The sequence below is a fragment of the Corvus hawaiiensis genome, chromosome 38 (assembly GCF_020740725.1).
Source record: "Corvus hawaiiensis isolate bCorHaw1 chromosome 38, bCorHaw1.pri.cur, whole genome shotgun sequence".
Classification (NCBI taxonomy): domain Eukaryota; kingdom Metazoa; phylum Chordata; class Aves; order Passeriformes; family Corvidae; genus Corvus; species Corvus hawaiiensis.
In genome coordinates, this window is record NC_063250.1 from 146,408 (window position 1) to 172,377 (window position 25,970).

At 63.2% G+C, this 25,970-nt stretch overlaps 2 protein-coding genes across 2 annotated transcripts in view; one reads left to right on the forward strand and one right to left on the reverse strand.

Moving 5' to 3' along the window:
* The window catches only part of LOC125319242 (polyunsaturated fatty acid lipoxygenase ALOX15B-like), a 37,841-nt gene extending 18,676 nt beyond the window's left edge, over positions 1-19,165 (reverse strand). Inside the window, exons 1-10 of the mRNA XM_048290368.1 lie at positions 18,796-19,165; positions 11,815-12,085; positions 11,476-11,694; positions 10,318-11,433; positions 10,144-10,225; positions 9,290-9,406; positions 7,374-7,477; positions 5,489-5,661; positions 3,704-3,847; positions 1,106-1,309 (exon numbers count right to left, since the gene is read on the reverse strand). Coding sequence (XP_048146325.1) covers positions 1,106-1,309; positions 3,704-3,847; positions 5,489-5,661; positions 7,374-7,477; positions 9,290-9,406; positions 10,144-10,225; positions 10,318-11,433; positions 11,476-11,694; positions 11,815-12,085; positions 18,796-18,942 — 2,577 coding nt within the window. The 5' untranslated portion in view covers positions 18,943-19,165. The remainder of the gene's footprint in view (positions 1-1,105; positions 1,310-3,703; positions 3,848-5,488; positions 5,662-7,373; positions 7,478-9,289; positions 9,407-10,143; positions 10,226-10,317; positions 11,434-11,475; positions 11,695-11,814; positions 12,086-18,795) is intronic.
* Positions 19,082-24,337, forward strand: FIS1 (fission, mitochondrial 1). Its single transcript, XM_048290373.1, has 5 exons — positions 19,082-19,169; positions 20,777-20,909; positions 22,089-22,165; positions 22,991-23,096; positions 24,144-24,337. Exons 1-5 carry the CDS (start codon positions 19,125-19,127, stop codon positions 24,233-24,235), a joined length of 453 nt encoding a protein of 150 aa, XP_048146330.1. The 5' UTR covers positions 19,082-19,124; the 3' UTR covers positions 24,236-24,337.
* Positions 24,338-25,970: the final 1,633 nt, after the last annotated feature.

A 25,970-nucleotide genomic window follows, 5' to 3' on the forward strand; every position in this document is an offset into this window, starting at 1 on the left:
GGCACGGGGGGGCACGGGGTGAGGGGGGGACACTGGGAAATGGGGAGGGGGGGCATGGGGGGGCACGGGGGGCACCGGGAAATGGGGAGGGGGGCCTGGGGGGGCACAGGGTGAGGGGGGGGCACTGGGAAATGGGGAGGGGGGCACCGTGAAGCGGGTGTGGGGCAGCAGCAGCTGGGGGGGCACGGGGGGCACCGGGAATTGGGGAGGGGGCACGGGGGGGCACGGGGTGAGGGGGGGGCACCAGGAATTGGGGAGGGGGCACCATGAACCGGGTGTGGGGCAGCAGCAGCTGGGGGGGCACGGGGGGCACCGGGAATTGGGGAGGGGGCACGGGGGGGCACGGGGTGAGGGGGGGCACCGGGAATTGGGGAGGGGGGCACCGGGAATTGGGGAGGGGGCACCGTGAACCGGGTGTGGGGCACCAGCAGCTGTGGGGGGGCAGGGGGTGAGGGGGGTACTGGGAAATGGGGAGGGGGGCATGGGGGGCACGGGGGACGGGGGGGGGCACGGGGGGCACCGGGAAATGGGGAGGGGGCACCCTCCCCTGGGACCCCCCCCACCCCAAAAAACACCCGGGGGGGGTCCCCAAATCTCGGGGGCGTTTTTTGGGTGGGGGGGAGAGGATTTTTTCAGGCGCGGTTTGGGGTTTAGGACGGAGCTTTTCGAGTGGGGTTTTTTTGGGTGGGGGGGGTTTGGGGTACCTTGAAGAGGGGGTTTTGGGGGGGGCACCTTCCCCTGGGACCCCCCCCCACTCCAAAAAACACCCGGGGGGGTCCCCAAATCTCGAGGAGTTTTTTAGGAGGGGATTTTTAAAGCTTGGCTTTTTTCAGGCGAGGCTTGGGGTTTAGGACGGAGCTTTTTGGGTGGGGTTTTTTTGTATGGGGGGGGGGGTTTGGGGGTACCTTGAAGAGGTTCGGGGGGGGCACCTTCCTTTGGGACCCCCCCCCCACTCCAAAACACACCCGGGGGGGGTCCCCAAATCTCGGGAGGCTTTTTTTAGGTGGGTGAAGGGATTTTTTCAGGCGAGTTTCGGGGTTTTAGGACGGAGCTTTTCGGGTGGGGTTTTTTTTTGTTTGGGGGGGCGGTTTTGGTTTTGGGGTACCTTGAAGACGGGGTGCTGGGGGGGCAGCTGGCGCAGGGTGGCCAGGGCGAACACCTCACCCAGCAGGTGAGCCCGCAGCAGGTGCGTGAGCCCCTCGTGCACGTGGAACTCGGCGCTGCGCACCCAGGCCTTGGCCAGAGCCCACAGCCACGGAGGGTCCTCGGGCAAGAAAATGGGCGAGTCGGGACCTGGATGCTGAGAGAGCTGTGGGGGGAACCCCGAAATGGTCATGGGGGTACCCGGGAATTCACTGGGAAGCCCAAAAGGTTCCTAAAGGACCCCAAAATGGTCATGGGGACACCCGGGAATGGTCATGGGAAAGCCCAAAAAAAATCATGGGAAACCCAAATGGTCATGGGACACCCAGAAATTAATAGAGAAGCCCAAAAGGTTCCTAAAGGACCCCAAAATGGCCATGGGATACCCAGAAATGGTCATGGGGACACCCAGAAATTCACTGGGAAGCCCCAAAGGTTCCTAAAGGACCCCCAAAATGGTCATGGGACAGCCAGAAATGGTCATGGAGAACCCCAAAATGGTCATGGGGACACCCAGAAATTCACTGGGAAGCCCCAAAGGTTCCTAAAGGACCCCAAAATGGTCATGGGACAGCCAGAAATGGTCATGGAGAACCCCAAAATGGTCATGGGGACACCCAGAAATTCACTGGGAAGCCCTAAAGGTTCCTAAAGGACCCCAAAATGGTCATGGGACACCCAGAAATGGTCATGGAAGACCCCAAAATGGTCATGGGAAACCCGGGGAATTCACTGGGAAGCCCTAAAGGTTCCTAAAGGACCCCAAAATGGTCATGGGACACCCAGAAATGGTCATGGGAAAGCCCAGAAAAAATCATGGGAAACCCAAAATGGTCATGGGAAGACCCAAATCGTCATAGAAAAACCCCAAAATGTTCATGGGACACCCAGAAATGGTCATGGAGAACCCCAAAATGGTCATGGGAGACCCAGGAATTCACTGGGAAGCCCTAAAGGTTCCTAAAGGACCCCAAAATGGTCATGGGACACCCCAAATGTTCATGGGACACCCCAAAAGGTTCATTGGGAACCCAAAAAGGTTCAGGCCCCCCCCCATTCTCAGCCCCTCCTGTTTCAGATTCCCCTCCATTTTTGGGGGTCTCCCCCCATTTTTGGGGTATCCCCCCATTTTTCGGGTTCTCCCCCCCAATTTTGGGGTCCCCCCACCATTTCTGGGGTCCCCCCGGGTTTTTGGGGTCCCCCAGGATGGGATAAGAGCCGCTTTCCCCCCCCAGGCCCCCCCCATTCCCAGTGGGAATCCCACCCGCTCTCAGCCCCCCATTTTTGGGTTCTACCCCCATTTTTCGGGGTCTCCCCCCAATTTTGGGGTCCCCTCCCCATTTTTGGGGTCCCTCCCCATTGTTGGGGTCCTCTCCCCCATTTTTGGGGTCCCCCCGGGTTTTTGGGGTCGCACCTGGATGGGATAAGAGGCACTGTTCCCCCAAGTCCCCCCATTCCCAGTGGGAATCCCCCCCATTCTCAGCCCCCCATTTTTGGGTTCTACCCCCATTTTTCGGGGTCTCCCCCCAATTTTGGGGTCCCCCCACCATTTCTGGGGTCCCCCCGGGTTTTTGGGGTCCCCCAGGATGGGATAAGAGCCGCTTTCCCCCCCCAGACCCTCCCATTCCCAGTTGGAATCCACCCCCACTTGGGAAATCCCCCCACTCTCAAACCCCCCATTTTTGGGTTCTCCCCCCATTTTTGGGTTCTCCCCACATTTTTTGGGGTCCTCCCCTCCATTTTTGGGGGTCCCCTCCCCCATTTTTGGGGTCCCTCCCCATTTTTGGGGTCCCCCCGGGTTTTGGGGTCCCCCAGGATGGGATAAGAGGCACTGTTCCCCCAAGTCCCCCCCATTCCCAGTGGGAATCCCCCCCATTCTCAGCTCCCAATTTTTGGGTTTTACCCCCATTTTTCGGGGTCTCCCCCCAATTTTGGGGTCCCCCTCTCCATTTCTGGGGTCCCCCCGGGTTTTTGGGGTCCCCCAGGATGGGATAAGAGCCGCTTTCCCCCCCCAGGCCCCCCCCATTCCCAGTGGGAATCCCCCCCATTCTCAGCCCCCCGTTTTTGGGTTCTACCCCCATTTTTCGGGGTCTCCCCCCAATTTTGGGGTCCCCCCACCATTTCTGGGGTCCCTCCCCATTTTTGGGGTCCTCTCCCCCATTTTTGGGGTCCCCCCGGGTTTTTGGGGTCCCCCAGGATGGGATAAGAGCCGCTTTCCCCCCCCAGGCCCCCCCATTCCCAGTTGGAATCCACCCCCACTTGGGAAATCCCCCCACTCTCAAATCCCCCATTTTTGGGTTCTCCCCCCATTTTTCGGGTTCTCCCCCCAATTTTGAGGTCCCCCCTCCATTTTTGGGGTCCCCCCGGGTTTTTGGGGTCCCCCAGGATGGGATAAGAGCCGCTTTCCCCCCCAGACCCCCCCATTCCCAGTTGGAATCCACCCCCACTTGGGAAATCCTCCAATTTTTCGGGTTCTCCCCCCATTTTTTGGGGGTCCCCCCTCCATTTTTGGGGGTCCCCCCCTCCATTTTTGGGGTCCCCCCGGGTTTTGGGGTCGCACCTGGATGGCGAGGGGCCGCAGTTCCCCGTCGGGGCGCTGGTGCAGGAGGCAAAGGGGGGCGGCCACGAAGGTGGGGCGGCCGTCGATGAGGGCGGTGGGGAGCCCATCGAGCACCCCATAATCGGCCAGGTAAATGTTCCCCGCCTGGGGGGACACCGGGGGGGTCACCCCAAAAATCCTGGGGCAACCCAAAATCCAGCGGGGCACCCCAAAATCTTGGGGACAACCCCAAAATCCTGGGAATAACCCCCAAAAATTTGGGGGGGACCCCAAATCCCAGCACCCCGGAATCGGCCAGGGGAGTGTTCCCTGCTTGGAGGGGGCACCGGGGGGGGGCACCCCAAAAATCCTGGGGCAGCCCAAAATCTGGGGCAGCCCAAAATCCTGTGGTCCCCAACCTCTCTGGGACCCCCCAAACATCTGGGGCATCCCAAATCCTGGGGTCACCCCAAATCCTGGGATCCCCCCAAATCCTGAGACTTCCCAAACACCTGGGACCCCCCCAAATCCTGGGGTCCTCATCCTCCCTGGGACCCCCAAAAATCCTGGGACCCCCCAAATCCTGGGACACCCCAAATACTTGGGACACTCCAAATCCTGGGACCCCTCCAAACGCCTGGGACCCCCCCCAAATCCTGGGACCCCCCCAAATCCTGGGACACCCCAAATACTTGGGACCCCCTAAATCCTGGGACCCGCCCCAAACACCTGGGACCCCCCCAAATTCTGGGGTCCCCACCCTCCCTGGGACCCCCCAAATCCTGGGGTTACCCCAAATCCTGGGACCCCCAAAATCCTGGGGTCCTCATCCTCCCTGGGACCCCCCCAAACATCTGAGACCCCCCCAAATCCTGGGACCCCCCCAAATCTTGGGACCCCCTAAATCCTGGGACACCCCAAATACTTGGGACACCCCAAATCCTGGGACCCCCCAAATCCTGGGACATCCCAAATCCTGGGACCCCCCAAATCCTGGGATCCCCCCAAACACTTGGGACTCCCTCAAACCCTGGGGTCCCCCAAATCCTGGGACACCCCAAATCCTGGGACACCCCCAAATACTTGGGACCCCCCAAAACCCTGGGGTCCCCACCTTCCCTGGGACACCCCAAATCCTGGGGTTACCCCAAATCCTGGGACCCCCCCCAAATTCTGGGGTCCCCACCCTCCCTGGGACCCCCCAAATCCTGGGGTTACCCCAAATCCTGGGACCCCCAAAATCCTGGGGTCCTCATCCTCCCTGGGACCCCCCCCAAACATCTGAGACCCCCCAAATCCTGGGATCCCCCCAAATCTTGGGACACCCCCAAATACTTTGGACACCCCCAAATACTTGGGACCCCCCAAAACCCTGGGGTCCCCACCTTCCCTGGGACACCCCAAATCCTGGGGTTACCCCCAAAAATCCTGGGACCCCCCAAATCCTGGGACACCCCAAATACCTGGGACCCCCTAAATCCTGGGACCCCTCCAAACGCCTGGGACCCCCCCAAATACTTGGGACCCCCTCAAACCCTGGGGTCCCCCAAATCCTGGGACCTCCCCAAACACCTGGGACCCCCCAAAACCCTGGGGTCCCCACCTTCCCTGGGACCCCCCAAATCCTGGGACCCCCCAAAACCCTGGGGTCCCCACCTTCCCTGGGACCCCCCAAATCCTGGGACCCCTCCAATCCTGTGGTTCCACCCCCCCCACCCCATTTCCTGGTTCCCCTCCCAGATTTGGGGTTTTTGGGGTTTTTTGGGGGGTTTTTTTTGGGTTTTTGGGGTGCCGGGGGTCGCTCACCTCCATCTCCCTGCCCAGGGAGGTGCCGGGGCCGAGGCTGGGGGCCACCATCGGGGGGGTGACGGGGAAGTTGGGGGGCAGGCGGGGGCAGCGGCGCAGCAGGACGGGGTTCACCCCGCTCAGGAACTGCTCCCCGAAAAACGCGTCCTCCTGCCAGTGCTGCACCACGTACTCTGGGGGGCACGGGGACACTTGGGGACACCTGGGGACACCTGGGGGCACCTCGGGGACACCTGGGGATACCTGGGGATACCTGGGGGACACCTGGGGACACCTGGGGACACCTGGGGACACCTGGGGGCACCTGGGGGACACCTCGGGGACACCTGGGGGACACCTGGGGACACCTGGGGACACCTGGGGACACCTCGGGGACACCTGGGGATACCTGGGGGACACCTGGGGACACCTGGGGACACCTCGGGGACACCTCGGGGACACCTGGGGATACCTGGGGGACACCTGGGGACACCTGGGGACACCTTGGGGACACTTGGGGGCACCTCGGGAACACTTGGGGACACCTCAGGGACACCTGGGGGCACCTGGGGACACCTGGGGGACACCTCGGAACCCCCCCTGACCCCTTCATGTCCCCCCCCTGGGATCCCCCAAATTCCTGGGACACCCCCAGGTTCCCTCCAATGTCCCCTCAGTTCCCTCTGGTGACTCCGTGTGTGTCCCCCCAATGTCCCCAATGTCCCCAATACCCCCAGACACCCCCCCCCCAGTGTCCCCCCATGTCCCCAATGTCCCAAATCCTCCCAATCCCCCTCCAATGTCCCCAATGCCCCAAGACCTCCCCATGGCCCTGCTGTCCCCAATGTCCCCAATCCCCCCAACATCCCCAATATCCCAAATCCCCGCCAACCCCCACAATGTCCCCCATGTCCCCACAATGTCCCCAGTCCCCCCAATGTCCCCAATGTCCCCAATACCCCCAGACTCCCCAATGTCCCCAATGCCCACAATGTCCCCAGTCCCCCCAATGTCCTCCCAGTGTCCCCAAGACCCCAATGTCCCCCATGTCCCCAACGGCCCCAGACCCCACAATGTCCCCAATGTCCCTGCTGTCCCCAATGTCCCCAATACCCCCAGACTCCCCAGTGTCCCCAATGCCCCAATGTCCACAATGCCCCCAGACCCCACAGTGTCCCCAAAGCCCCCAATGTCCCCAATACCCCAATGCCCCAAATCCCCCCAATGTCCCCAGTGCCCCCAGACCCCCCAATGTCCCTGCTGTCCCCAATGTCCCTCATATCCCCAATGTCCCCAATCCCCCCCATGTCTCCAAAGCCCCCAGACCCCCCAGTATCCCCAATGTCCCCAATGCCCCCAGACTCCCCAATGTCCCTGCTGTCCCTGCTGTCCCCACTGTCCCCCATGTCCCCAATCCCCACAATGTCCCTGCTGTCCCCACTGTCCCCAATGTCCCCACTGTCCCCAGTAACGTCCCCAATGCCCCCAATCCCCACAATGTCCCCACTGTCCCCCATGTCCCAATGTCCCCACTGTCCCCGCTGTCCCCAATGCCCCCAATGTCCCCACTGTCCCCAGTAACGTCCCCAATGCCCCCAATCCCCACAATGTCCCCACTGTCCCCCATGTCCCAATGTCCCCACTGTCCCCGCTGTCCCCAATGCCCCCAATGTCCCCACTGTCCCCAATGCCCACAATGTCCCTGCTGTCCCCACTGTCCCCCGTAACGTCCCCAATGCCCCCAATCCCCACAATGTCCCCACTGTCCCCCATGTCCCAATGTCCCCACTGTCCCCGCTGTCCCCAATGCCCCCAATGTCCCCACTGTCCCCAATCCCCACAATGTCCCTGCTGTCCCCACTGTCCCCCGTGTCCCCACTGTCCCCGCTGTCCCCGCTGTCCCCACCGGTGATGGGGGTGTGGAAGCAGCGGAACACGCGTGTCATGGCCTCCACGCTGGGCCAGGAGCTGGGCCGGGCCAGGAACCCTCGCAGCTTGGCCTCCAGGTTCCTGGGGGGGACATTGAGGGGACATTGGGGACAGCGGGGGGACAAGGAGGGCATTGGGGTCACACGGCAGCACTGGGGACTTGGGGGGACATGGGGACATTGGGGACTTGGGGGACACAGGGACTTGGGGGGTCTTGGGGACATTGGGGACAGTGGGGATAGTGGGGACTTGGGGGGACATTGGGACATTGGGGACATTGGTCACAGGGACATTGGGGACTTGGTGGGGACATGGGGACATTGGGGGGACATTGGGGACTGGGGGGGACACTGGGGATATTGGGGACATTGGGGACTTGGGGGGGGACATGGGGACACTGAGGTGGTCACAGGGACATTGGGGACATTGGGGGGACATGGGGACATTGGGGGGACACAGGGAATTGGGGACATGGGGACTTGGGGGGACATGGGGACACTGAGGTGGTCACAGGGACATTGGGGACATTGGGGGGACATGGGGACATTGGGGACTTAGGGGGGACATTGGGGGGACACAGGGAATTGGGGACATTGGGGACTTGGGGGGGACATGGGGACACTGAGGTGGTCACAGGGACATTGGGGACATTGGGGGGACATGGGGACATCGGGGGGACACAAGGACATTGGGGACTTTGGGGGGACATTGGGGGGACACAGGGAATTGGGGACATGGGGACTTGGGGGGACATGGGGACACTGAGGTGGTCACAGGGACATTGGGGACATTGGGGACATTGGGGACATTGGGGGGACATTGGGGACTTTGGGGGGACACTGGGGACTGGGGGGGACATTGGGGATATTGGGTGCTCACAGGGACACTGGGGACTTGGCAGGGACATGGGGACATTGGGGTGGCACTGGGGACATTGGGGACATTGGGGGAACATTGGGGGGACACTGGGGACAGTGGGGGGACATTGGGGATATTGGGGGGACATTGGGGACTGGGGGGGGACATGGGGTGGTCACAGGGACATCGGGGACTTGGCGGGGACATGGGGACATTGGGGGGACATTTGGGACTGGGGGGGACATTGGGGGGGACACTGGGGTGGTCACAGGGACATTTGGGACTTGGCGGGGACATTGGGGACACTGGGGGGACATGGGGACATTGGGGACTTTGGGGGGACATTGGGGACTTGGGGGGACATTGGGGTGGCATTGGGGACACTGGGGACAGTGAGGGACATGGGGGGGGGGGACACTGGGGACAGTGGGGGGGCAGGTGGAGCAGACCGGGGGACGCAGGAGGGGACAGGAGGACACGGAGGGGACACGGAGGGGACAGGGACGGGTGTGGGGGGGGACACCCGAGGGGGCTCGGTGGAGGGGGGGGGCTGGATTTTGGGGTCAGGAGAGGGGTCAGAGGTCAGTGGTCAGTCAGGGGTTGGGGTCAGGAACGGTCAAGGGCCAGACAAGGGGTCAGTGGTCAGGCAGGGGTCAGCCAGAGGTCAAGGGTCAGGCAGGGACTGGGGGGTCAGGGCTGGGTCAGTGGTCACTCAGGGGTCACTCAGCGGTCACTCAGCAGTCACTCACGTGGCGCTGCCCCATAGGTAAAAGGCCGTGGCCTTGGCAGGGAGCAGCTCAGGGGTCAGACAGGGGTGAGGGGGTGGGTCAGGGATTGGGGGTCAGTGGTCACTCAGGGGTCAGTGGTCACTCAGTGGTCACTCAGCGGTCACTCAGCGGTCACTCACGCGGCGCTGCCCCATAGGTAAAAGGCCGTGGCCTTGGCAGGGAGCAGCTCAGGGGTCAGACAGGGGTGAGGGGTGGGTCAGGGATTGGGGGTCAGTGGTCACTCAGGGGTCACTCAGCGGTCACTCACACGGCGCTGCCCCGCAGGTAGAAGGCCGTGGCCTTGGGCAGGGAGTAGCTCAGGTCGGGATCCAGGGGTGTCCCGTGGGGCAGCGCCCAGGGCAGGCCGGGGGCAAACGGGGCCAGCCTGGGGGGACACGGGGACAGCGAGGGGTCACAGGGGGGACAACACCGGGGAGGGGACACAGGGACACACCTGGGGACACAAACACACCTGGAGAGGGACAGGGATGCACCTGGGGAGGGACAGGGACACACCTGGTGACACAAACACACCTGGGGGGACACAGGGACACACCTGGGGGGGGACACGGGGACAGCGAGGGGTCACAGGGGGGAACAACACCGGGAAGGGGACACAGGGACACAGCTGGGGACACAAACACACCTGGGGAGGGACAGGGATGCACCTGGTGACACAAACACACCTGGGGAGGGACAGGGACACACCTGGTGACACAGACACATCTGGGGGGACACAGGGACACACCTGGGGGGGGACACGGGGACAGCGAGAGGTCACGGGGGGGACAACACCGGGAAGGGGACACAGGGACACACCTGGTGACACAAACACACCTGGGGAGGGGACACAGGGACACACTTGGAGGGACACAGGGACACAGCTGGGGACACAAACACACCTGGAGGGGGACAGGGACACACCTGGGGGGACACAGGGACACACCTGGAAGGGGGACAGGGACACACCTGGGGAGGGACAGGGACACACCTGGGGACACAGGGACACACCTGGGGGGACACAGGGACACACCTGGGGACACAAACACACCTGGGGGGACACAGGGACACCCATGGGTGTGCCACACCCCTGCAGGTGACACGATGCCACCTGTCCCTCACCTGTAGCGCTGGCGCTGCTGCACCAGGTGCCTCCGGCGCTGCCGCTGCAGCCGCGGGTGCCGCTCCATGGCCGGCGTGGTGGCTGCGGGGACATCGTCGGGGACATCGTCAGGGGCGTGGGGGGACAGTCAGGTGTCCCTGGGTGTCCCCCAGGTGTCCCCCGGGTGTCCCCACCTGTGCCCTCGGGCAGCTCCCAGGTGCCGTAGCCCTCGAGCCAGCGGTAGCACGGGAAGTGGAAGGGCCCGGCGTGGGCGGCGTCATCGGGGTCACCTGCGGGGACACCGGTGTCACCTGCGGCGGTGACATCACCTCTCACATCACCAGCGTTACCCGCGAGGGTGATGTCACCTCTCACATCACCGGTGTCACCTGCAGGGGTGACGTCACCTCTCACATCATGGGTGTCACCTGAGGCGGTGACGTCACCTCTCACATCACTGGTGTCACCCGTGGGGGTGATGTCACCTCTCACATCACCAGTGTCATCTGTGGGGGTGACATAACCTCTCACGTCACCGGTATCACCCGCGGGGGTGACGTCACCTCTCACATCACCGGTGTCACCCGCGGCGGTGACGTCACCTCTCACATCACGGGTGCCACCCGCAGGGGTGACGTCACCTCTCACATCACAGGTGTCACCCGCAGGGGTGACGTCACCTCTCACATCATGGGTGTCACCCGCGGCGGTGACGCCGCCTGTACTGTCACAGGTGCCACCTGCGGGGGTGACATCACCTCTCACATCACCGGTGTCACCCGCAGGGGTGACGTCACCTCTCACATCATTGGTGTCACCTGCGGGGGTGACGCCGCCTGTACTGTCACCAGTGTCACCTGCGGAGGTGATGTCACCCACAGTGTCCCAGGTGTCACTTTTAGAGCTGGTGACATCACCTAAAATACCACAGGTGTCACCTACAGAGATGACATCATCTATAGTGCCACAAGCGTCCCCTACAGAGATTGTGACGTCACCCGCAGCGCCACAGGTGTCACCCACGGAAGTGGCGTCACCTGTGGTGTCACAGCTGTCACCTGCGGAGGTTGTGACACCACCCACAGCGTGAGAGGTGTCGCTTTCCTGAGTGGTGACATCACCTGTGCCATTGCAGGTGTCACCTGTGGCACTGCCGATGTCACCTGCGGTATCACACCCGTTACCTGTGGCACTGCCAATGTCGCCTGTGCCATCGCAGGTGTCACCTGTGCCATCACAGGTGGCACCTGTGGCACTCCTGATGTCACCTGTGCCATGACAGGTGGCACCTGTGGCAGCGCCGATGTCACCTGTGCCATCGCAGGTGTCGTCTGTGACAGCGCCGATGTCACCTGTGGTATCACACCTGTCACCTAATGTCACCTGTGCCATCACAGATGTCACCCGTGGCACTGCCAATGTCACCTGCGCCATCACAGGTGTCACCTGTAGCACTGCCAATGCCACCTGTGCCATCGCAGGTGTCACCCGTGGCATTGCTGATGTCACCTGGACCGCCACAGGTGTCACCTGTGGCACTGCCGATGTCCCTGCAGTGTCACCGCCCTCACCTGTGGTGGCAGTGCCGATGTCACCCTCGGTGTCCTCAGGCTCCTCCTCCTCCTCTGGCTCCTCCTCCAGCTCCTCCTCCTCCGGCTCCTCCTCCTCATCGGTGTCCCCTGTCCCCTCACTGTCCCCTGTCCCCTCGTCCTCTGTCCCCTCATCCTCCGTCACCTCGTCCTCGCTGTCCTCTTCCTCCTCCTCGCTGTCCTCGCTGTCCCCGCTGTCCTCGCTGTCCCCGTGCTCTGCAGTGTCCCTGGCGGTGTCCCCAAACTGTCCCCACACGCTGAGGGTCTCCAGGTACCAGGAGCTCTCGGGGAGGCCCCCGCAGGGCCCCTTGTGCACCTGCACGAGCAGCAGCCGCCCCAGGGGACGGGGGACATGGACGGTGTACTCTGTCACCTGTGGGGGGACAATGGGGACAGCGTTACTGTGTCAGTGTGTCACTGGCGCTGTGTCACTGTGTCACCGTCACTATCAGTGTGTCACTGTCACTGTATCACTGTATCACTCAGTGTGTCACTGTGTTGCTGTCGCTGTGTCACTGTCGCTGCGTCACTGCATCACTGTCATTGTCAGTGTGTCACTGCGTCACTGTCACTGTGTCACTGTCGCTGTGCCCCTGCGTCACCATTGCTGTGTCACTGTTGCTGTGTCACTGTGTCACCATCACTGTCACTGTGTCACCGTCACTGTCACTGTCAGTGTCACTGTGTCACTGTTGTTGTGTCACTGTCAGTGTGTCACTGTGTCACCGTCACTGCCACTGTGTCACTGTCACTGTGTCACTGTGTCACCGTCACTGTGTCCCCTTTTTGGGGGTCTTCAGGACACCTGGGTCTCTTTTAGGAGTCTTGGGGACATCTGGGTCCCTTTTGGGGGTCTTGGGGACACTGTCAGTGTGTCACTGCCAGCGTGTCACTATGTCACTGTCACTGTGTCACTGCGTCACTACCACAACGTCACTGTCACTATCACTGTGTCACTTTCACTGTGTCGCTTTTGCTGTATCACTGTCACTGTCACTGTATCACCGTGTCACCATCTCTGTGTCACTGTCGCTGTCACTTTCACTGTGTCACTGTCGCTGTGTCACCATCACTGTCAGTGTGTTACTGTCAGTGTGTCAGTGTCACTGTGTCACTGTGTCACCGTCACTGTCACTGTCGCTGTGTCACTGTCACTGTGTCACTATGTCACCATCACTGTCACTGTGTCACCGTCACTGTCAGTGTGTCAGTGTGTCACTGTCACTGTGTCACCGTCACTGTCAGTGTGTCACTGTCGCTGTGTCACTGTGTCACCGTCACTGTGTCACCGTCACTGTCACTGTGTCACTGTGACTGTGTCCCCTTTTTGGGGGTCTTCGGGACACCTGGGTCTCTTTTAGGGGTCTTGGGGACATCTGGGTCCCTTTTGGGGGTCTTGGGGACACTGTCAGTGTGTCACTGCCAGTGTGTCACTATGTCACTGTCACTGTGTCACTGCGTCACTACCACAATGTCACTGTCACTATCACTGTGTCACTGTGTCACTTTCACTGTGTCGCTTTTGCTGTATCACTGTCACTGTCACTGTATCACCGTGTCACCATCTCTGTGTCACCGTCACTGTCACTGTCAGTGTGTCAGTGTGTCACTGTCACTGTGTCACTGTCACTGTCAGTGTGTCACTGTCGCTGTGTCACTGTGTCACCGTCACTGTGTCACCGTCACTGTCACTGTGTCACTGTGACTGTGTCCCCTTTTTGGGGGTCTTCGGGACACCTGGGTCTCTTTTAGGGGTCTTGGGGACATCTGGGTCCCTTTTGGGGGTCTTGGGGACACTGTCAGTGTGTCACTGCCAGCGTGTCACTGTGTCACTATCACTGTGTCACTGTGTCACTTTCACTATGTCGCTTTCGCTGTATCACTGTCACTGTCACTGTCACTGTATCACCGTGTCACCATCTCTGTGTCACTGTCGCTGTCGCTTTCACTGTGTCACTGTCGCTGTGTCACCATCACTGTCAGTGTGTTACTGTCAGTGTGTCAGTGTCACTGTGTCACTGTGTCACCGTCACTGTCACTGTCACTGTGTCAGTGTGTCACTGTCACTGTGTCACTGTCACTGTCAGTGTGTCACTGTCGCTGTGTCACTGTGTCACCGTCACTGTGTCACCGTCAGTGTGTCACTGTGTCACTGTGACTGTGTCCCCTTTTTGGGGGTCTTCGGGACACCTGGGTCTCTTTTAGGGGTCTTGGGGACATCTGGGTCCCTTTTGGGGGTCTTGGGGACACTGTCAGTGTGTCACTGCCAGCGTGTCACTGTGTCACTATCACTGTGTCATTGTGTCACTTTCACTGTGTCGCTTTCGCTGTATCACTGTCACTGTCACTGTCACTGTATCACCGTGTCACCATCTCTGTGTCATTGTCACTGTCGCTTTCACTGTGTCACTGTCGCTGTGTCACCATCACTGTCAGTGTGTTACTGTCAGTGTGTCAGTGTCACTGTGTCACTGTGTCACCGTCACTGTCACTGTCACTGTGTCAGTGTGTCACTGTCACTGTGTCACTGTCACAGTGTGTCACTGTCGCTGTGTCACTGTGTCACCGTCACTGTGTCACCGTCAGTGTGTCACTGTGTCACTGTGACTGTGTCCCCTTTTTGGGGGTCTTCGGGACACCTGGGTCTCTTTTAGGGGTCTTGGGGACATCTGGGTCCCTTTTGGGGGTCTTGGGGACACTGTCAGTGTGTCACTGCCAGCGTGTCACTGTGTCACTATCACTGTGTCATTGTGTCACTTTCACTGTGTCGCTTTTGCTGTATCACTGTCACTGTGTCACTGTATCACTGTGTCACCATCTCTGTGTCATTGTCACTGTCGCTTTCACTGTGTCACTGTCACTGTGTCACTGTCGCTGTGTCACCATCACTGTCAGTGTGTCGCTGTCAGTGTCACTGTGTCACCGTCACTGTCACTGTCAGTGTGTCACTAGCTGTGTCACTGTGTCACCGTCACTGTGTCATTGTCACTGTGTCACTGTCACTGTCACCATCACTGTGTCACCATCTGTGTCATTGTGACTGTGTTGCTGTCACTGTGCTGCTGTCACTGCGTCACTGTGTGTCACCATGTCACTATCAGTGTCACTGTCACTGTCAGTGTGTCACTGTGTGTCACTGTCACTGTGTCACTGTCACTGTGTCACTGTCAGTGTGTCACTATCACTGTGTCACCGTCACTGTCACTGTCAGTGTGTCACCACCTTTTTCTCACTGTCACTGTGTCGCTGTCACTGTGTGTCACTGTCAGTGTGTCACTGTCACTGTGTCACTGTCTCTGTCTCACTGTCACTATCAGCGTGTCACTATCACTGTGTCACTGTCACTGTGTCACTCTCAGTGTGTTATTGTCACTGTGTCGCTGTCACCATGTCACTGTCAGTGTGTCACTGTCATTGTGTCACTATCAGTGTGTCACCGTCTCTGTCTGTCACTGTGTCGCTGTCACTGTCAGTGTGTCACTGTCACTGTGTGTCAGTGTCACTGTGCTGCTGTCACTGTCAGTATGTCACTGTCACTGTGTCACTATCAGTGCCTCACTGTCACTATCAGCGTGTCACTGTCTCCGTGTCACTGTCACTGTCAGTGCATCACTGTGTCACTGTCACTATGTCGCCATCTCTGTCACTGTGTCACTCTGTGTCACTGTCTCTGTCCCACTGTGTCACTTCCACTGTGTCACTTTTATTGTGTCACTATCACTGTGTCGCTGTGTTGCCATCTCTGTCTCACTGTCACTGTCAGTGTGTCACTGTCACTGTGTCGCTGTCACCGTCGCTGTCACTGCGTCACTGTCACTGTGTCACTGTCACTGTCAGCGTGTCACTGTCACTGTGTCGCCATCTCTGTCTCACTGTCACTATCAGTGTGTCACTGTCACTGTGTCACTGTCACTGTGTCGCCATCTCTGTCTCACTGTCACTGTCAGTGTGTCGCTGTCACTGTGTCACTGTCACTGTCAGCGTGTCACTGTCACTGTGTCGCCACCTCTGTCTCACTGTCACTGTCACTGCGTCACTGTCACTGTGTCACTGTCACTGTCAGCGTGTCACTGTCACTGTGTCGCCATCTCTGTCTCACTGTCACTATCAGTGTGTCACTGTCACTGTGTCACTGTCACTGTGTCGCCATCTCTGTCTCACTGTCACTGTCACTGCGTCACTGTCACTGTGTCACTGTCATTGTCAGCGTGTCACTGTCACTGTGTCGCCACCTCTGTCTCACTGTCACTGTCACTGCGTCACTGTCACTGTGTCACTGTCACTGTCAGCGTGTCACTGTCACTGTGTCGCCATCTCTGTCTCAGTCACTGTCAGTGTGTCACTGTCACTGTGTCACTGTCACTGTGTCGCCATCTCTGTCTCACTGTCACTGTCACTGCGTCGCTGTCACTGTGTCACTGTCATTGTCAGCGTGTCACTGTCACTGTGTCGCCATCTCTGTCTCACTGTCACTGTCAGTGTTTCACTGTTACTGTGTCACTATCACTGTCAGCGTGTTACTGTCACTGTGTCGCCACCTCTGTCTCACTGTCGCTGTCAGTGTGTCGCTGTCACTGTGCCACACACAGCTCATACTGTGTCACCTGTACAGGGAACATCAACAGGGACACTGGGGACAGTGTAACTGTCACACCTCATACTCTGCCACCTGTGAGGACAATGGGGACAGTGGGGACAGTGTCACCGCCTCAGTGTGTCACCTGTACAGGGGACGTCAATGGGGACACTGGGGACAGCACTGTCCGTGTGTCATTGTCACCGAACCAGGTACTTGGTCACCTGTACAAGGGACACAACTGTCACTGTGTCAGCGTGTCCCTGTCACCGAGCCAGGCACTCAGTCACCCGAGGGGACACTGGGGACATCGGTGGGGACATTGTCACCAAAGCGGGTACTTGGTCACCTGTGGGGACACAGGGACTGTCACTGCAGTGCTGCCACCATCACCAGGCCACCATTGCCACCATCGCTGTGTCACCATCACCGTGCCACCGTTGTCACCATTGCTGCGTCACCTGTGTCCCCATCACCAGGCCACCGTTGTCACCATTGCTGTGTCACCTTTGTCACCATCACCAGGCCACCGTTGTCACCATCGTTGCATCCTCTTTGTCCCCATCACCAGGCCACCATTGCCACCATCGCTGTGTCACCATCACCATGCCACCGTTGTCACCATTGCTGTGTCACCTTTGTCCCCATCACCAGGCCACCGTTGTCACCATCGCTGCGTCACCTGTGTCACCATCACCAGGCCACCGTTGTCACCATTGCTGCGTCACCTGTGTCACCACCACCGTGCCACCATTGTCACCATCGCTGTGTTACTGTCACGTCACCACCGCTGCCACCATCACCGTGCCACCGTTGTCACCATCGCTGTGTCCCCTTTCTCACCATCACCGTGCCACCGTTGTCACCATCTCTGTGCCACCTTTGTCACCACCACCGTGCCACTGCTGTCACCATTGCTGTGCCGCCGCCGTCCCCACTGCTGCGTCACCGCTGTCACCACCACCGTGCCACCGATGCCACCATCTCTGTGTCACCTTTGTCACCACCGTGCCACCGCTGTCGCATCGCCGTGCCACCACCACCACGTCACCGAGCCACCATCACCCGCTGCGAAAGTGTCACCGGTGTCACCATCGTTGCGTCACCGCTGTCACCGCTGCTGCGTCCCCACCACTGGGCCAGCACTGCTGTGTCACCGCTGTCCCCAGCACCCACTGGGGGACGGTGTCACCGTGCCACCGCCCTGCAGCGGCACTGCCACACCACTGTGCCACCACCCCCGTGGCCCCGCCCCACCCTGCCGGGGATGGCGACACCGTCCCCGTGTCCCCAGGGCCACCCACGGAGGTTCACCTGCCACAGCCCCACCCTGGGTGTCACCCCCACGTCACCGAGTGCCCCCCACCCCCCTCAATGCCCACGTCCCCTTTTTGGGGGGGCTGGGAGACACCTGGGTCCCTTTTTGAGGATCTTGGGGACACCTGGGTCCCCTCTGGTGGGGCTGGGGGACACTGGGGTCCCTTTTGGAGGGGCTGGGGAACATCTGGGTCCCCTTTTGGGGGGGGCTGGGGGACACCTAGGTCCCCTTTTGGGGGGGCTGGGGGACACCGGGGTCCGTTTTTGAGGGTCTTGGGGACACCTGGGTCCCCTTTTGAGGGGTCTTGGGGCCACCTGGGTCCCTTTTTGGGGGGGTTGGGGACATCTGGGTCCCTTCTGGGGGGGCTGGGGGACACCGGGGTCCCTTTTTGGGGGTCTTGGGGACATTTGGGTCCCTTCTGGAACTCTTGGGGACACCTGGGTCCCTTCTGGAGGTCTTGGGGACATTTGGGTCCCTTCTGGAACTCTTGGGGACACCTGGGTCCCTTCTGGAGGTCTTGGGGACATTTGGGTCCCTTTTGGGGGGGTGCTGCTGCTCCCTGAGGGGACCCAGATGTCCCCCAAAATCCCCCAAAGGGACCGAGGTGTCCCCCAGCCCCCCCCCACATCCCGCTAAGACTGTCCTTCCCCCCTCCCCCTCCCCCAGAGGTGACACAGCCCCCCCCAAACACCCCCCAGCTGCCCCTAAGACCCCCCGGACCCCCTCAGAGATGACACAGCCCCCCCCAAACATCCCCCAGACCCCCCCAAACACCCCCCAACTCCCCCTAAGACCCTCCGGACCCCCTCAGAGGTGACACAGCCCCCCCCAAACATCTCCCAGCCCCCCCCAAACACCCCCCAGCTCCCCCTAAGACCCCCCGGACCCCCTCAGAGGTGACACAGCCCCCCCCAGACATCCCCCAGACCCCCCCAAACACCCCCCAGCTCCCCCTAAGACCCCCCTGACCCCCCCAGAGGTGACACAGCCCCCCCCAAACAGCCCCCAGACCCCCCCAAATACCCCCCAGCTCCCCCTAAGAGGTGACACAGCCCCCCCAAAGTCCTCTAGACCCTCCCAAATCCCCCCTCTGCCCCCCCCGCCGCTCCCTCCCCTCAGAGCTGCCCAGGGCCCCCCCCCCCCCACTCCCCTCACACACCCCCGCCTTGTCCCCCTCCCCGTTTCTCACCGCGCCGCAGACGAAGTCGGGCCCCCAGCGGTCGAGGGGCGTTCTGGGGCTGCGCCCGCGGGTCCCCACGAGCGTCACGGCGATGGCGTCGCTGGTGCCGGCGGCGGGAGCGGTGCCGGTGCGGACCCGCACCCGGTACGCGGCCATGGCGGCAGCGGCTGAGGCGGTGATTGACGCGGGGCGGAGCCAATGGCGGCGGGCCTCACGCGCGCTCCAGCCAATCAGAGCGCGGCGCTCAGGGGAGCGGCCAGTAGCGGCGCGGGGAGGGGAAAAGGGGCGGGGATAAGCCGTCACGTCCGCCTTCACTTCCGGCGCCGCTTCCGGGCGCGATGGACCCCGAGTTCGACGATGTGGTGGCGGTGGAGGATCTGATGGTGAGGCCACGCCCCTCAGCGCCTGGACACGCCCCTTTTTGACGGCCACACCCACCCCATGGACCCCCCCAACAGCCGCGACCCCCCCCCGGGCCACGCCCCTTTTGCACCCGGCCCGCGCCCCTCCGTCCCCGCTGTGCCCGCCGTGGCCACGCCCCCTCCGCCGAGGCCACGCCCCATCCGCCGAGGCCACGCCCCATCCGCCGAGGCCACGCCCCATCCGCCGAGGCCACGCCCCCTCTGGGACCCCTCCCCTCCCGCTCCCCCCCCCCCCCGCGCAGCTCTTGGTTTGGCCCCGCCCATTTTCGGGGTGGCCCCGCCCCCAACACGGTGTGACCCCGCCCACTAAGCAAGCCCCGCCCCCCAGTACCCCCCCCCAGTACTCCCAGTATCTTGTCAATATCCTTCCCAGTGCGCTCAGTGCTCCCAGTTTCCTCCCAGTTACCGCCCTCCAGTGCTCGCAGTGTCCTCCCAGTATCCTCTCTCCAGTGCTCCCAGTATCCTCCCAGTATCCTCCCTCCAGTGCTCCCAGTTTCTTCCCAGTATCCTCCCTCCAGTGCTCCCAGTGTCCTCCCAGTATCCTCCCTCCAGTGCTCCCAGTTTCTTCCCAGTATCCTCCCTCCAGTGCTCCCAGTGTCCTCCCAGTATCCTCTCTCCAGTGCTCCCAGTATCCTCCCTCCAGTGCTCCCAGTATCCTCCCAGTATCCTCCCAGTATCCTCCCCACTGCCCCCAGTGTCTCCCCATATCCCCACTGACCTCCAGTGACCCCTCCAGACCACTGACCCCTTTGACCCCCCCGTGACCCCGGAACTCCTGACCCTGTGACCAAATGACCACGCGGCTCCTGACTCCTCCCCCGTGACCCCATGACCCCAATGACCCCTGATGTCTCCTGACCTCACTGACCTCTGACCTCTGACCCCCGAATCCCCCGTAACTCCCTACCCACAGTGACCCTGACCCCTGTAACCCCTGATGACCCCTGACCCCATAACCCTCGACCCCGTGTCCCCATGATGGTGCCACACCCACTGACCCTTGTCCCCATGACCCCCTGGTGACCCCTGACCGCCTTGACCCCTGACCCCACATGATCCCTGCTGACTCCCCCCCCCATCCCCCTGATGTCCCCTCGGTGTCCCCTCCTGACCCCGCTGACCCCTCCTGACCCCGGTGTCCCCCCTGACCCCCAACAGCCCCGGTGTCCCCCCTGACCCCGCTGACCCCACTGACCCCCCTGACCCCGCTGACCCCCATGACCTCCGACGACCCCGGTGTCCTCTCGGTGTCCCCCCTGACCCTGCTGACCCCCGACAACCCCGGTGTCCCCCCTGACCCCACTGACCCCCATGACCCCTGACAACCCCGGTGTCCCCCACCCCCCCACTGACCCCTCCTGACCCCTCTGACCCCTCCTGACCCCAATGCCACCCCCAACCCCCCACTGACCCCTCCTGACCCCACTGACCCCCCTGACCCTGGTGTCCCCCCTGACCCCACTGACCCCCCCACACCCCTCCTGACCCCTCCTGACCCCGATCCCCCCCCACCCCCCTGGTGTCCCCGCTGACCCCGCTGACCCCGCTGACCCCTCCGCTGTGTGCAGGCGCTGGAGCGGCGCTACGCTGCGGAGCGCCAGCAGGGGGCGCTGTCGCGGCAGTGCCGGTTCGAGTACGGCTGGGGACTCGTCCGGAGCCGCTACCGGGAGGACATCGCCCGCGGGGTGGCGCTGCTGGCCGGTGAGGGGCGGGGCCTGCAGAGGGGGCGGGGCAATGGGCGGGGCTAACGCAGCACCACCATCGCCTGCCGGGTGGCGCTGCTGAGCAGAGGAGGCGGGGCTAACGCAGGGGGCGGGGCTAATGCAGCTCCACCATCGCCCGCGGGGCGGTGCTGCTGGCTGGTGAGGGGCGGGGCAAACACAGGGGGCGGGGCAATGGGCGGGGCTAATGCAGCGCCACCATCACCCGCAGGGTGGCGCTGCTGAGCAGAGGGGGCGGGGCTAACGCGGGGGCGGGGCTAATGCAGCACCATCATCGCCCGTGGGGTGGCGCTGCTGAGCAGAGGGGCGGGGCCTGCAGAGGGGGCGGGGCTAACGCAGGGGGCGGGGCCTGCAGAGGGGGCGGGGCCAACGCAGGGGGCGGGGGCAACGCAGGGGGCGGGGCTAACAGCACCACCATCGCCTGCGGGGTGGCGCTGCTGAGCACAGGGGGCGGGGCTAACGCAGGGGGCGGGGCCGACGCAGGGGGCGGGGCTAACGCAGCACCGCCATTGCCCGCGGGGTGGCGCTGCTGAGCACAGGGGGCGGGGCTAACGCAGGAGGCGGGGCTAACGCAGGGGCGGGGCTAACGCAGGGGGCGGGGCTAATGCAGCACCACCATCACCCGCAGGGTGGCGCTGCTGAGCAGAGGGGGCGGGGCTAACGCAGGGGGCGGGGCCTGCAGAGGGGGCGGGGCTAACGCAGGAGGCGGGGCTAACGCAGGGGCGGGGCTAACACAGGGGGCGGGGCTAACAGCACCACCATCACCCGCAGGGTGGCGCTGCTGAGCAGAGGGGGCGGGGCTAACGCAGGGGCGGGGCCTGCAGAGGGGGCGGGGCTAACGCAGGGGGCGGGGCTAACACGGGGGCGGGGCTAATGCAGGGGCGGGGCTAACGCAGGGGCGGGGCTAACGCAGGGGGCGGGGCTAACGCAGGGGCGGGGCTAACGCAGGGGCGGGGCTAACGCAGCACCACCATCGCCCGCGGGGTGGCGCTGCTGAGCAGAGGGGGGCGGGGCCAGGCAGGGGGCGTGGCCATGGTGAGGCCATCGGGGGGGCTATGAGGGGGCTTTGGGGGGGGGCTGGGGGCGCTATGGGGGCGCTATTTGGGGGTTGGGGTCTCTGGGGGGGTTCATGACCCTGTTCCTGCCCCCTCCCCCCCAGAGCTGCTGCCCGAGACCCCCCCGGAGGAGCAGCGCGATGTCCTGTTCTACCTGGCCCTGGGCAACTACCGGCTCAAGGTGGGCACACGGGGACAGCGGGGGGACGGCGGGGGGATCGGGGACATTGGGGGGACAGAGAGGAAACATGGGGGGCTCAGGGAGGTGACAGAAGTGACAGGAGGTGACAGGAGGTGGCAGGAGGTGACAGGAGGTGAAGGGAGTGGCAGGGAGGTGACAGGGGGTTGGCAAAGGTGACAGGGAGGCAACAGGAGGTGACTGAAGGTGGCAGGAGGTGACAGGAGGTGGCAGGAGGTGACAGGAGCTGACAAGAGGTGAAGGGAGGTGACAGGAGGTGACAAGGAGGTGGCAGGAGGTGACAGAAGGTGGCAGAGGTGAGAGGAGGTGACAAGGAGGTGGCAGAGGTGACAGGAGGTGAAGGGAGGTGGCAGGAGGTGCCGAGAGGTGACAGGCGGTGACAGGGAGTTGGTAAAGGTGACAGGGAGGTGCCAGAGGTGACAGGGAGGTGCCAAGAGGTGCCAGGAGGTGACAAAGGTGCCAGGGAGGTGGCAGGAGGTGAAGGGAGGTGACAGGAGGTGCCAGAGGTGACAGGGAGCTGATAGAAGGTGCCACGGATGCCAGGAGGTGACAGAAGGTGACAGAAGGTGACAGAAGGTGACAGGGAGGTGCCAGGAGGTGCCAGGAGGTGCCAGAGGTGAGAGCAGGTGACAGGAGGTGACAGAAGGTGACAGAAGGTGACAGGGAGGTGCCAGGAGGTGCCAAGAGGTGGCAGAGGTGCCAGGAGATGCCAGGAGGTGCCAGGGAAGTGCCACAGGATGCCAGGGAGGTGCCGCGGGTGCCAGGAGGTGCCGCGGGTGCCAGGAGGTGCCGCGGGTGTCCCCACAGGAGTACGAGCGCTCGCTGGAGCACCTGGAGCGGCTCCTGGCAGCGGAGCCCCAGAACCCGCAGGTGCTGCGCCTGCGGAGCCGCGTCCGGAGCCGCCTGAGGCGCGGTGAGGGGACAGCGGGGACGGGGGGGGGGGGGGGGACGCGGGACCCACAGTGACCCCCAGTGACCCCAGAGTGACCCCAAAGTGACCCCAGAGTGACCCCAGAGTGACCCCCCCGAGTCACCCCAGAGTGACCCCAAAGTGACCCCAGAGTGACCCCAGAGTGACCCCCCCGAGTCACCCCAGAGTGACCCCAGAATGACCCCAGGGACCCCCCAGTGACCCAAATGACCAAGAGTGACCCCACAGGGACCCCCCTGAATGACCCCAGGGACCCAAATGACCCCAGTGACCCCACAGGGACCCCCCCGAATGACCCCAGTGACCCCCCGCCACCAAGAGTGACCCCCAGTGACCCCCCCCAGTGACGCCCCGTGACCCAGAGTGACCCTTAAAGCCCCAAAGTGACCCCTCAGTGACCCCAGAGACCCCCCCGAGTGACCCTGGTGACCCAGAGTGACCCCTAGAGCCCCCCCAGTGACCCAAATGACCAAGGATGACCCCACAGGGACCCCCCTGGATGACCCCAGGGACCCCCCAGTGACCCAAATGACCAAGAATGACCTCACAGGGTCCCCCCCGAATGACCCCAGTGACCCAAAGGATGAAGAATGACCCCATGGACCCCCCGAATGACCCCAGGGACCCCCCAGGGACCCCCCAGTGACCCAAATGACCAAGAGTGACCCCACAGGGACCCCCCTGACTGACACCAGGGACCCCCCTGAATGACCCCAGGGACCCCCCAGTGACCCAAATGACCAAGAGTGACCCCACAGGGACCCCCCTGACTGACACCAGGGACCCCCCTGAATGACCCCAGGGACCCCCCCAGTGACCCAAAGGACGAAGAATGACCCCACAGGGACCCCCCCGAATGACCCCAGTGACCCCCCGCCACCAAGAGTGACCCCCAGTGACCCCGCCAGTGACGCCCCGTGACCCAGAGTGACCCTTAAAGCCCCAAAGTGACCCCTCAGTGACCCCTCAGTGACCCCCGAGTGACCTCTGTCCCCTCCTGTGTCCCTCCCCCCCCCCCCCCCCCCACAGACGGGCTGGTGGGCGCGGCCATCGTGGGGGGCGTGGTCATGGGCGTGGCCGGGCTGTTGGGCGTGGCCATCTCTCGCGCCACCCGGCACTGACCCCGCCCCTCGCCCGGCCCCGCCCCTCCCCCCACGGCCGCACGCACGCGGGGACAACGCGGGGACAACGCCGGGACGTGGCGGTGACGTCATGGGGGGGGGAGTGGGAGTGACGTTCATCAGAAGGACACCACGGCGGCGCGGTGACGTCGCGGTGACGCCTCGGTGACGTCACGGCCGCAGCCGCCCCCTCCCCCGGTGCCTTGGGGACACCCGTGTGTCTCCCCCCCCTCCCCCTCCCCCACTGTCCCCTCCCCCCGCTGTAAATAAACCTCGTTGGGCTCCGTGTGACGTCACTGATGGGGGAGGGGCGGGGCAGCGCCCATCCCCCACCTGGGGGAGGGGGGGGGAACGGGGACGTTTTGGGGGGGGGGGGGGGGGGGAGGTGACGCTGCGAGTGACCATCCCCCACGGTGGCCGTGGCCACCCCAGGTGACCACCCCCCGTGGCTCGTGGTGGCCGTGACCTCACAGGTGACCGTGGCCATCCCCACCCCGTGGATGACCTTCCCCACGGTGGCCAGGACCCCACAGCTGACGGTCCCCGTGGTGGCCATGACCGTCCCCACCGTGGCCACCATCCCCACCGTGGCTAAGACCACCCCAAAGTGGCCACCCACCTCCCAGCTGACCACTGCCCTGCTGCCCACACCTCATGGTGGCCTCGCCGTCCCTGCCCCCATGTCCCCTGTCCCCTCTGTCCCTGTCCCCTGTCCCCTCCCCCTGTTCTTGTCCCCTCCCCCTGTCCCCTTCCCGTGTCCCCGTGACCTCCCCCCGTCCCCTCCCCCGTCCCTGTCCCCTCTCCCGTCCCCTGTCCCTGTCCCTGTCCCCTCCCCCTGTTCCCATGTCCCTGTCCCCGTGACCACCCCCCCCGTCCCCTGTCCCTGTCCTTGTCCCCTCTCCCTGTTCCCTCTCCGTGTCCCTGTCCCCCTGTCCCTGTCCCCGTGCCCTCCCCTTGTCCCCCTGTCCCTGTCCCTATGTCCCCTTGTCCCTGTCCCTATGTCCCCTTGTCCCTGTCCCCTCCCCGTGTCCCCTCTCCCTGTCCCCGTCCCGTCTCTGTCCCCTCTTCCTGTCCCCCTGTCCCTTGTCCCCTCTCCCCTGTCTGTCCCTTGTCCCCCTTGTCCCCCTGTCCCTCTCCCCCTGTCCCCTTGTCCCTGTCCCCCTCTCTCCGTCCCCTGTCCCCTTGTCCCTGTCCCCTCTCCCCCTGTCCCTGTCCAATCCCCCTGTCCCCGTGTCCCTTCTCCCCCTGTCCCTGTCCCCTCTGTCCCTCTCCCCGTTCCCCTCTCCCTCCCCCTGTCTCCTTGTCCCTGTCCCCTCTCCCCCTGTCCCCCTGTCCCCGTATCCCCTCTCCCCCTGTCCCCGTATCCCCTGTCCCGCTGTCCCCTCCCCTGTCCCTGTCCCTGTCCCCTCTCCCCCCTCCCCCCCATCCCTGTCCCCTCTCCCCCTGTCCCCTTGTCCCTCTGTCCCCCCCCCTGTCCCTGTCCCCCTGTCCCGAGCCCCCCCAGGCCAGTTCGGAGCGGGTGCCGTAGCCAAGGATCCGGGGTTTATTCGCTGCGGTTAAACAAGAGCCCGAGCCCGGGGGGGGGGGGGGGGGGGGGGGGGGAGGAAGAGGGGCGAGGGGGGGGGGTGGGGGGGCCCTGGGGACCCCCGAGGGGACCCCGCGGGGCCCGGCTGGGGACCCCCCCCGCCCGGGGATATATTCATATTTATATATTCATATTTATAATCGCAGTGGT